This window comes from Camellia sinensis, chromosome 7 (assembly GCF_055761805.1).
Source record: "Camellia sinensis isolate YWXY chromosome 7, ASM5576180v1, whole genome shotgun sequence".
Lineage (NCBI taxonomy): Eukaryota > Viridiplantae > Streptophyta > Magnoliopsida > Ericales > Theaceae > Camellia > Camellia sinensis.
In genome coordinates this window covers 132,640,006-132,652,525 of record NC_138967.1, presented here as the reverse complement: position 1 = coordinate 132,652,525, position 12,520 = coordinate 132,640,006, and the positions used below count along the sequence as shown (strand labels likewise).

Genomic DNA, 12,520 nt, shown 5'->3' with positions numbered 1-12,520 from the left:
TAAGATTTCCTCCTCAAAAAATTCTGCTTCCAAAAATCCTGAATCATGGCCTTCCCCAATTGACTTAAAAGGACCATCTAAGGTGGGCCTAACCCTCCAAGACTCCTCAAAGATATTAGTAAAGTGTTTCAAGACCTCAGCTTTAATAGCTAGTGGCTCTTCTACAGTATTTCCACTCACCAAGATAGAGCATAAGGCATTCCTATTACTTCTACATCTGGCCATAGCATGGAAAAAAGAGGTATTTCGATCACCCAATAATGCCCATTTAAGTCTAGATTTTTGGAACCATATCCTCTCCAGCATTTTACTTAATTGCCAAGCATCACCTTTTAATTCTCTATTCCTAGCTAATTCATCTGCAGATAAAGCCCTTCCTTCGGTAACTATATCAAGGGCATGAACTTCCTCCTTTGTAGCTTTGAGTTTGCTCTCCACATTTCCAAACACCTCATTATTCCACCTCTTCAAAGCTGATTTTAACCCTTTGAATTTGACTAAACATCTGAATCCAGCCCAACCCATCACATTTAGAGCAGCCCAAGTTTGTTTCACAAATGACAAGAATTTTGGACGCAAAGACCAAGCACTTATGAACCTGAATGGCCTAGGCCCCCAATCCCTCTCATCCTCCATTAAAACAATAGGGCAATGGTTAGAGACCAGTCTAGGTAAACCCCAAAGCTTAAAATTGAATGTCTGCAACCATTCTAGATTTAATAAAAATCTGTCAAGCCTGCTCCATCTATCACCCTCTTGTGAATGACACCAAGCAAACTTCCTTCCACACATAGGGAGATCAAAGACCTCTAATTGCTCTATCATTTCATTGAATTCCCTCATCCCCTTATCCCTCCTAAAACACCCTTTTTTTTCAACAATACTTTTAATTTCATTAAAATCATCCCCCCAAGCACCATGGGTCCAAGAATTGTGATTTAAGATTCACAAGAATATCACACACCCTTTTTCTTCCCACTGGATCATTTGGCCCATAAACATTAACAATTACACAGTTAAAAGAAAAAAAGATGGAACCTGCCAGAAGGATAAAATTGCGAGTGCAACAGCAGTTCTTGAGCTGAAAAACTTCAGGGTTCCAGATACAAAGAAGCCTACCAGCAGACCGTATTGAATCAACTAACACAAACTCCATTTTATCCCCAGCCCAAATAGTTTGCACCAGCTCTGGATTAACAACCTCTTTTTTGGTCTCTTGCAAGAGAGCCATATCTATATTCCTCTCCTTAAGCACCTGCTTGACTTTCCTACATTTACCAGTCCTACCTAACCCCCTAACATTCCATGATAAAAGCTTCATTTAACCAAAAAAGCACTCATGAATCTTCTAGAAGAAGTCAATTAACTGACTACTCCCTTTCCCTTTTTGTGCACCTTGTCCATATCTATGGACTCCAATTCCATAAGCTTGCTCACGACCTCCTCCTCTTTGCCTTCACATTCGAGGTCGAGTACTCACCCTATCTGTAAAGTTGCTTCAGCCTCATTGAGTAGCAATCTACCACGACTGGAATCACTTGCCATAGACAGCAAAATAGCAGCCACTGCAGACCTAAGAATTGCTCCTTTCTTGACTTGTGCTGATAGACCAATTCAGTTATGAAACTCGAGACTTCCTTTCTTATTCCAGACTCTCTTTCTCATCCCTTTACTCTTTTGTATCCTATAGGTTTTGTTAACCTGAGATGAAAGTTTTGAACACTTCCCAAACTTGCCCAAACCCACTCCACTGACTGACTTAATTTGTAATTGGTGCTGGGTCGTAACCCTATAAATAGGCTGAAAATTATTCTCTACATTAGTTGGACTTTCTGAACAGCTAGTATCACCAAGGCCTTGGGCTTGATTAAAATTATTCCCCCCATGTTGGGCTTAGGCTTTGCCCAACACCACCTCAAGATTTAAACCAGCCCCAATACCAACAGAACCACTCACACTTCTAATGAAACCAGGCGTGCATAAAACATCATTGACATTTTCATGACCTCCACTCACACCTTCCATAGAGCCCCCCAAATTGACTTCAGGGCTGACATTACGTGCTCCACATGCCACTTCCAGCATACTAATTGTCTCTTCCACCATAGAAACACTCTGCCCACTGTTTATCTTTCCATCATCCACTGACACGGAATGCTCCCCTACTGCCACAGCAACTTTGTGATCACCAACTCCTACCGTGGCAGCCTCATCATCCCCCTGCACCACCGGCAAATTACCCAGAACTGAATCGGAAGCCTCAGCCGTGGCCTCATTGTTTGAACTCCGGCTGACACTTTCCCTTTGGGAGGATCGGCAACTGCATTGTTGCACTACTTCCTTAGAAATAACAATCTGTTCCTCACAAATCTTGACTGGGTACAAAACCCCTCTGCAATCTAAGATAATGGATGCGTTAATAGATTCCGTACAGGATGTAGCTATCCTTATCTTTCCACTTTGCGAGTTTTTTAACTTCAAAGTGTCATCATCTAATTCAATAACTTGCCCCCACTGCCTCCCTATACTATTGAAAGTGTTGAAGCTCCATAAGTTAGGAGGCACCCCATAACAGCTTAACCACAAAATTCTTTCTTGATCCAAAAGCATGCCTTGTTTCCAAACTTTTACTGAGTCACTCCACTCCTTAATCTAATCTTCCATTCTATTAATTTCCTGTTGCATCATCTTTACTGAGTTAAAGGAGAGTATCACATCTTTACCCCTACCTATTGTAAATTTAACCTCCCCCAAACCCCTGATCAATAACTCCTTCTTAAAATCAGCAAGAGGCCTTCAACCTGACCACTACACTCTCATATAACCAACCTTTTCCTTCTTTCAGTGCCCTGATAGTTATGGTTGGTTTTGACGTGGCCCTACCTTCTCGAAGAACCTGCGCATAAGACATGTTCCCTCTATGTGACCCTGGGACAACAATAGACTTACTTCCCCATTTCTACCAACATTTGGATGTGCTGACTTATGCTTCACAACCTCCTCCTTCCCAAATTGGGCCATCTTGACCTTTAGAGCTTTATCATCACACCACATACCATCTGTTTTTTGAAGCGCCATAGTTGTTGCCACTAAACAGTCATACCGAACAAAACCAAACCTGGTACGGGACATTTTTAAAGGGGATGAAGACATCCCTTACAACACCAAAATTTGAATATAGAGAATGTAACCTCCTCGGATCCATCAAGTCAGGGATGTCATCGACGAAGATGGTATGGACAGCAGATTGAACCCTCCAGCCCTCTGGGCCTTGCCTTCCATGTTTACGAACCACTAGTCTCCAACCTCCTAATTCTCTCTCTCTTCTCCTCTCCATTTTTTTTCTAATTAAGGGACTTGCACCTTCATCTTTAAGTTCTAGAGCACTAGAGATTGCCTACTGTTCTCTTATGGGTAGAGTGGCTGATGTGTGCATGTATTTTTGGAGTAAGGATTCCCTCATTCAATTCTCTCCTTGACTTCCTACTTGATGGGTCATTGGACCTACTTTTGGGCTCAATTTTGATGATCCGAACTGTTCATATTTTAGAATTTGTCATATACATCATACTTGTAAAAAATCAAATTGATTGAATATCGGAAGAATTAAAAACCGTTTATTAAAAAAAATTAATAAACAGTTTTATTGTTTAATAAAACTTTTAGTTCATGTGGTTTTTGATGTCCAGTCGACTTAATTTTTTACAGATATGATATACATGACAAATTTTAAAATACAAATGATTCGAATCATCAAAATTAAATCCAAAAATCAGTCTTATAATCCATCAAATAAGAAGTTCAGTAAGAGATTTAAGGAGAAAATCCTTACTCGTATTTTTGGTGGATGAGTTGTTGAGTTGTTGAGTTGAGGGGTGGGTGTAGTGTTACAAATCTTGGATGGGTGTGGTATTTGTCAGTACAGGATGGGTGTGTATTTGTCAGAACAGTTGGAACCTCTCTAACTGTGAAATAATTTGGAAATTTGATAGTACAGGATGGGTGTGTATTTGTCAGTGCAGTTGGAACCTCTCTAACCGTGACTGAATTTGGAAATTTGATAGTACAGGATGGGAGAGTTAATTTGGAAATTTGACAGTACAGGATAGGTGTGTATTTGTCAATATAGTTGAAACCTCTCTCACTGTGACTTAATTTGAAAATTTGATTAAAAAGTGGATATTTAATTTATTTTGGATCATATTAATTCTTATCTTTTTTATATGTTTTTTTTTTCAAAAAAAAGTTAGAAAAAGTAAAAAAAATTAATTTTTAATCAACTTTTTAAAATAACTTTGTGTTTCATTGTGAGAGTGCTACCAAATGATTTTACATCCTTATTTATGCCAGTCTAGTTGGGATATGAGTGGTGTTGCTGTGATGTTTTTTTTTTTTTTTGTGTACCTTGTAATTTTGATTTGTATCAATAGAACTTCTTTGTTAAAAAAAAAGAAAGAAGAAGCTGCAACTCTATATTTACAATGTGATTGCTCCTTAAAACACACAATGACCACCAAGATTAGAAATCAAATTATCCCAAAGTCAATGTGGATATGATCGATCATATCTAGCACAGTAAACGGGCAGAGTTAAATCGAACTGAGTAATATGTTGTTCAAGAATATCAAAAAGAATGAGTAATTATTCAATATTTTGAAAATATGGACGCATGGTATTTTATAAGGTTTTGATTGGTAGAGAATGGTAGGGACCCATGATTAACATTAGAGATGAAAGAATAACATGAGACTAAATAATTGATGATTGACTTAAAATATGACAACGTAATATTTCGAAATTATTAAATAATTTCCCGTCTACTATCTCTCTTTGTTATTTATTTATTTATTCTTTTGAGGGCTATTTATATTGTTATATGTACCACATGCATGTAATTAAACGCATATATTTTGAGCTATTTTAAGAAGATAGTTATAATCAATTTTTTAATTAAAAATTGATTATACTTAATTTTTTGTGAGAGAGAGAAATGTGTTATAATTTGAGAAGTGAATTATAACCTACTTTCCAAAAAAAAACCTTTTATTACATTAAACATCTATTAAGTTGTGGCTATAAGTGACTTTATATTCATGGTTTGGAATATAATATTTGAACAAAAAGCAGAGGAAAAGTATACAGCATGCTTGGTTATCAATTTTCAAAAATACTTTTCAAAAAATTTTACTTTTTTATTTTTCATGTTTTTTATTTTTACTGAATTTTTTTAATATTTTGAGCAATTTTTTTAATTTTTAGACATACCTAACATAAATATACTTAAAAAGTAAAAAAAAATTGAAAAAAACCTTTTAAAAATTCACTAAATTTCAAAAATACAAAAAAAATATAGGTATTCAGTATATTTTTTATATTTTTATGTATTTATTAATTTTTAAAAATATTTTTTCACAAATTTTTTACTTTTTAGATACATCTAAGTAGGTACATCTAAAAAAGTAAAAAAAATATTTAAAATTTCAAAAATATTCACTAAACATAAAAAAACACAAAAATTAAAAAACTCAATTTTTAAAAAACTTAATTCAAAAAACTCAAACCAAACATACTAGGCATTTTGGATTCGTATCTCTCGTAATAACAAATAAACCCTTTTATTAGGGAATAACAACAATTATGATACATACCACTAAAAGAAGACCACTAAAAGCAACTCTAGTGAGGTGACATGCTTAAAAAAAATTAAAATAAAAAAAAAAGAAGAAAAAGACAAAACACAAAGAGAAAAAAAATAATTTAATACTTTTTTAGTGCTCTTCTTTTAGCGCTCTAAATCATTTCTCGAATAACAATTATAGTGTAAGACAAACCCAACAACTTAAAAGCTCTTCCACAGGTACACTCTTTTAACTGTGATTACAACTTAAAAACAACTCATCAAATATGAGGAGGACTAATTGGAAAACTGCCAAGTAGGTTTATCGTCCTCCACCCCCACTGCCAGAGCCGCTACCCGATCCACTACCAGTACCACCACCAGCACCACCTCCAACTCCAATGCCAATGCCTATTCCGATTCCAATTCCTCCACCTCCACCAACTCCACCCCCATGCCCACCACCAATACCCCCACCCCCACCTGTTCCACCTCCTAAGCCTCCACCTACACCGGAGCCACCACCATGCCCTGATCCACCACCTGCACCACCACCACCACCTCCTCCCAATCCTCCTCCCCCTCCAACACCTCCACCAACACCACCTCCTAAGCCTCCACCAGCTCCAAACCCACCACCTTGGCCTGATCCTCCTCCAACACCGCCACCTCCACCTCCACCCCCACCCCCACCCCCACCCCCACCCCCACCCGCACCTCCTCCAGCACCACCACCTAGCCCACCTCCAGCTCCAAATCCTCCACCATGTCCCGAACCACCCCCAACGCCACCACCACCTCCTCCACCACCACCACCACCACCACCGCCACCTCCACCTAGACCTCCTCCTACACCACCACCCAAACCTCCCCCAGCTCCAAACCCACCCCCATGGCCAGATCCGCCACCAACACCGCCGCCGCCACCGCCACCACCACCTCCACCCCCACCAACACCTCCTCCTACACCACCACCTAGACCTCCTCCAGCTCCAATTCCCCCACCATGACCGGAACCACCCCCTACACCTCCACCTCCACCACCTCCAAACCCTCCACCTCCTCCCACACCACCTCCAGCTCCTCTCCCAATACCTCCTCCAGCACCTCCACCACTACCAAAACCTCCACTAGCACCCCTGCCACCACCAAAACGGCCACCACGACCACCGAAGCTGCCACCTTCACATCCTCTCCTACCCCTAAATCCACAATCATCAGCACCAAACCTCTCTTTCTGAACCTTGTCATCTCCAAGAGTGAGTGCACTCAAATGGAAGCCAATGCTGAAAAGAAGAAGAATCACACAAACCCTTTTTTGAGACACTCCCATTGCCATTGCTAAATGCTTCTCAGCTCGATTGGATTGCTCTTTTGCCACTCAAACAACTCTCTTTATATAAGCTCCATCCACTAGCAAATTATACACTGGTTCACTACGTAGCCATTAATGTTTGCAATTTGCATAGTTGTTATGTGACGCGTTAGAACCGTTGGGGCATTGGCTTGATCATTAAATGGTAAGAGTGAAGGTCAAATTGGACTTTGAAAATGCATTGATTTGCTCTTGGTCAACCCACCGACGCTCTATCACTAATCATCAGAAAATTGATATGAAGATCAATATTACTAGAATGATTGTATCATAAAGTGTTAATCATCTTATATGTCATTATTATATTAGTAATAGATTTGTATGATGAGATTTTTAAATCAATATAATGCTAACACAAAATAATAAATAATTTATGATATAGTTATTGTAACTTGAGTAGTGCTACCAAAAAAGAAAATAAGAAAAGGAAAAAAGGGGATTCCCTTAGTTTAGATTTTAGACCGGAGGGCATTGTCTAGAGTCGTGAGGCTCACCATAGGTTTCGTTTTGATAATTCGAACAGTTCATTTTGTTAGATACTTTACGTATTTCATCCATAAAAAAATTAGATCGATCCAATAACTGTAATTACTTCAAATTTTCACTAAAAAAATAGACAATAATTGTGTTTTAAAAAATAAATCATATATTTTTTTAGTGACAAACGTAATAAATTGAACAAGTTACGATTATTAGATTGATTTAATTTTTTGTGTAGATGAAATAGATGAAGTGCCCAACAAAATGAACGATTCAAATTATCGAAACGAGACATGTCATGAGCCCCACAAGTTTAAACAGCGCCCCCTAATCTAAAATCTAGACCGGAGGAAATCCTCAATATATATATATATATATATATATGCATAAAATCAATAAAAAAAATGGCATGTATTATTAAAATAATTTATATTTTTTAAAATATTATTATCAAATATAATTCTATATTTCTATTGTAAAATTTTGTATGAAAATTGATGAGTAAATTAAAAATACACTTCCTCAGATTACTTAAAATACAAATTGTTCTATGTGATTTGAAAAATTGCATATATTTCCTTGTCAGAATTTTTTATTTAATAAAATTAATTGAAGAAATGAAATTATTAATTCCTCTCCTATACAGTAATAAAATTTCTTGAATTTTTTAAAATAAATTTGTGATATTATTAAAAATTATTAATTAATTTCATAATTTATTAATAAAATAGGTCATTTATAATGAAATTAAAATTTTTAATAAACGTAATATATTTTTTAAAATTAGAAATAATAATTTATATTTTAAGAAAATCTTAAAAAAAAATTATTTTTAATTTACTCACCTGTGAGTGTAACATTTTTTGATGAAGACTGATTGACAACCTTTTGTCAACAAGTTCAGATCCCCTCCTTGCATATCTTTCTTGATCTCCTCCTTGCAACGGTTGAGATCAGCCGTTACACATCCAACGGCCATAAAAATAAAAATAAAAAATTTTGAAATTTTATTTTCCCGCCCAAAACAAAACACAGCCTATATAGAGGTTATACAGATTTTTGTTTGGAATCATACTCACAAAAACACACACTCATTCCTTCTTCTTTGTCGAATCCATCCTCACTGGCGACCCAATACCAACGGTGATTCAGTCCAGACACCGTTGTAGATTCGACGACGGTGACCCACTATCGACACCGTTACAGATTCTGTCTACTTGGCAAACCAGAGCCGTCACGCTTTTCTCCTCCACCTCACTAGTAGACCCTCTCTACAGCGACCCACTCCCCAAACCGAATCCATTGCTTTGCCCTCATTCTGTCTGCCCTCACTTCGCAAACCAGAGGTTAATATTCATTGTCTCTGTCTCTATAATTGAACTGCATTTTGTGTGTTTGTTTGGAATTTTTTCAAACTGAAATTAGAGGTTAGTCTTCATGTGACTGTAAGTTTATCTCTCTGGAATATTTTTTTGTCTCTCGAATTTTTTTTGTTTTGTTTTGTTTTTTTAATCTTTAAGCTTTGTAAAGGCATTATTTATTTACAATTTGTTATAATTGATGACTTTGTCGTGAGTCATGACTGTTAGTTCAATTTGTTAGACATTTTTTTTTTACAATTTGTTAGAATTTGTTATAATTGTTACAATTTGGGTTTGACTAAAATGGAGGAAAATTCACCTTTTACAATTTGGGTCTTCTAAGACTTAGGCCTCGTTTGGGGAGTGGCTATTTGAGCAAAAAAGTCAAAAAGTTACTAAAAGTTGTCACATCACCTCTCTACTTTTCTGCACATCTTTTCGTAAAAAGTCAAAAAATTACTAAAATAGCCTGTTCCCAAACGAGGCCTTAATGTCTCTGTATAGATGTCTGTATATAGATTTATCTGTAGTTGTGCATTAAGCTTGCAAATTTAGTGTATGGTACTTTCTTGTCTTGCTCTTGATTGTTAATATTTGACAAGCACTTACTATTTGACACTTTGTTCAAGTGTAGCTTGTTACTCTTGGAATCAGTCACATTGTTTGGTTAAAACATGCTTAATTGATGATCAGGCTCTTAATTCACCTTTGAAATGTAAATTGCTATTTTGTTCAAGCACTTAATTCACCTTTGATCATGCTAAATTGGAATCAGTCACATTGTTTGGCAGTTTTGTGTGCCGAAAGGTGAAATGTAAATTGACAGTGTTGTTTAGGGTAGTTAGATGCACCATTGCTTGATGTGAACATATAGACAGATAAAAAAAATCACTTGTTATAATTAATGATGAGGCTCTTAAAGTTCACAATTTGTATTTTTATGTTATTTCCTATCCGTTGAACTACAATAGGCTTGCCAAACCCTGTATAGTGACCCAACCCAAAACTAAATGACTCTTGTTGCCCATGAATCAGTGTTACCAAAGGTACTTGGCTTGCATACATTTTCTTAGAGACTTTAAAGAGAACCAAGTAGTTGGAGTTTGGGATTATATAGTTTAATTGATTTATTATTTGATCTTAATTGGGTCTCAATCCTTAGTTATGATTTCTTGTTTCTTTATCAAAGTGTGACAATGAGTTCTTTGATCATAGTGCAGATACTGTGGGTTTTTTTTTTTTTTTTTTTTTTTTTTTTTTTTTTTTGTCTCTGAAATAAAGATTTTATTTATGTAATTAAGATTTTATTTATATAGGTTTTTAGTTACATTTTGATATGGACATGGAACTTGAGAATGATTGTGCTTGGAAGCCAAAATAGGGAATGACATTTGATTCTGAACAATGTGTGTATAATTTTTATAATATATATGGAGGAAGAATGAGGTTTAGCATAAGAAGGGATTTTTGTAGGAAGAACAAGTTCACTGACCAACTTATTCGTAGACTTTTGGTTTGCAACAAGGAGGGATTTCAGAAGGTTGACAAACGAGACCCATTGGCAAAAAACCCTAGAGCTGAAACTAGGACTGGTTGTGAGGCTCGACTTTATGTTAAATTAGATGAGGATAGTGGGAAATTTGTTGTGACTGATTTAAAAAAAAAAACACAACCATGATCTTGTATCACCCAAGTGTGTCCACATGTTGCCGTCACAAAGAAAGATATCGACTACCCAAGCAATTGAGTTAGATTTGGCGGCACAATCTAGTCTTCGTTTAGGCCCGTCTTTTGAACTCATGAGTAAGGAAGCTGGTGGGAGGCAGTGTCTTGGGTTTACAAAATTAGATCAAACAAATTATTTGAGAACTAAAAGACAACAAAGTTTAGTATATGGGGAAGTAAGTAATGTGTTGCAATACTTTAAAAAAAAAAATCTTTGCAGAATCCTTCCTTTTTTTATGCTTTTCAATTAGATAATGAGGAGCAAATAACGCATATGTTTTGGGCCGATGCACAAATGATCATGGATTATGCCAAATTTGGCGATGTTGTCACATTTGATATGACTTACAAGTTAAACGCAGAACATAGACCTTTTGCATCTTTTGTGGGATTCAACCATCATAGGAAAACAGTTATATTTGGTGCAGCTTTGTTGTATGATGAGATCGCTGAATCGTTTGTATGGTTGTTTCAAAATTTTCTAGAGGCTATGTCAAGAAAGGCACCAAAAACTTTGTTCACCGATCAAGATGCTGCAATGGCTAAAGCCATACCCATCGTTATGTCGGACACAAGTAACCGATTGTGTACTTGGCATTTGATGCAAAATGCATTAAAACATGTTAATTGTTTGTTCCAAGATAAGGGGGTAAAAGGTGTACTAAATAAATTCTTCTTTGACATTGAAGATGCAAATCAATGGAAGTTAGAGTGGGCGGAAATGCTTGATAAATATGATACACATGAAAACCATTAGTTGAAATTGACTTTTGCGACGAAAGAAAAATGGGGCTGGCCATATGTTAGATCAACATGAGCTGCGGGAATGAGTACCACACAACTTAGTGAATCTTTTAGTGCTTTTTTAAAAGATTACGTTCATTCTGATTTTAACTTCAATGAATTTTTCATGCATTTTGAAAGAGTACTTTACGAGAAGCGATACAAGGAGTTAGAAGCAGGATATGCTTTGTGCCAAAGGTGAAAGCAACAATAAGAATGTTAATTCAAATGGGTAATGTGTATACAAAAAAGATTTTTGAGGAATTTCAAAATGAGTACTTTCGATCCATTGAATCGGACATAGAAGCAATTGAATATGGCGAGGCTAGTACCATTTACACAGTTGTTGATGTTGGTAACAAACATGCAAGGAAAGTGAAGATGGAGAGGGATGACTCTTTGGGTTGTAATTGTACAAAGTTTGAAAGGGAAGGAATCTTGTGTTGTCACTCATTAAAGGTTATTAGAGACATATTGAAGATGAAAGAGGTTCCTCCATAATACATTCTAAAGAGGTGGACCAAACAAGCAAGAGCTGAAACTGTGAAGGACATTAAGGAGAATGACATTCAAGTAGATGTGAAATTCCAACAAGCCTCGCGGTATAAAACATTGATGACCGCATTTAGAGCACTAGCAAGTAAAGCTGCTGAAACTGAAGAAACTTATGATTTTTGTATTGCACACCTTGCTACATTAGGTGTAAATGTTGAATGCAAGTTAAGTGCTCATTTTGGTGTTGGAAATGAAGTAAGTAATGATGATGACACCCAAAGCTTTGAAGTGGATTGCGAAGATGTGAATCATGTTGTGCAACCAAAAGGATTAACGAAAAATGTGGCAACCAGTAAGGGCAAAATGAGGGTAAAAGGTGGATTCGAAGCGATGTTGGTAGCGAACTCCAAAAAAAAATCTCATGCTAACAGCTTGGCTTCGTCAAAATCTATTGCAAGTCTAACAGTTAGCCCAATAGTTACACTTTCTCCATTACCTGTTGGAAGAGATATGTATGTTCATCAACATGTTCCTCATCTTCAACCTCTTCCTCCATCTTTAGCCATGGGTGGTAATTCTATTCCTTCGCTATTGATGTATCCCACACATCATGTAAGTGTTAGTTTAACATTACATTTTTTGTGTGGATATAATATGTGACTCAATTCATGATTGCGAAGCCTA

At 36.4% G+C, this 12,520-nt stretch overlaps 2 protein-coding genes across 2 annotated transcripts; one reads left to right on the top strand and one right to left on the bottom strand.

Moving 5' to 3' along the window:
• Positions 1 to 5,596: 5,596 nt before the first annotated feature.
• On the bottom strand, positions 5,597 to 6,971 carry LOC114317490 (uncharacterized). Its single transcript, XM_082877138.1, has one exon. It carries the CDS (start codon positions 6,954 to 6,956, stop codon positions 5,940 to 5,942), a length of 1,017 nt encoding a protein of 338 aa, XP_082733264.1. The 5' UTR covers positions 6,957 to 6,971; the 3' UTR covers positions 5,597 to 5,939.
• A 3,888-nt stretch (positions 6,972 to 10,859) lies between these two features.
• LOC145796109 (protein FAR1-RELATED SEQUENCE 7-like) lies at positions 10,860 to 11,842 on the top strand. Its single transcript, XM_082881115.1, has 2 exons — positions 10,860 to 11,207; positions 11,483 to 11,842. Exons 1-2 carry the CDS (start codon positions 10,860 to 10,862, stop codon positions 11,840 to 11,842), a joined length of 708 nt encoding a protein of 235 aa, XP_082737241.1.
• Positions 11,843 to 12,520: the final 678 nt, after the last annotated feature.

Bases quoted from the DNA above. Each gene is read 5' to 3' on its own strand.
- LOC114317490 (XM_082877138.1), bottom strand. From the start codon at position 6,956: ATGGCAATGGGAGTGTCTCAAAAAAGGGTTTGTGTGATTCTTCTTCTT.
- LOC145796109 (XM_082881115.1), top strand. From the start codon at position 10,860: ATGGATTATGCCAAATTTGGCGATGTTGTCACATTTGATATGACTTAC. The intron at 11,208-11,482 runs GTAAAAGGTGTA...GCATTTTGAAAG, and splicing joins GTTTGTTCCAAGATAAGGGG to AGTACTTTACGAGAAGCGAT.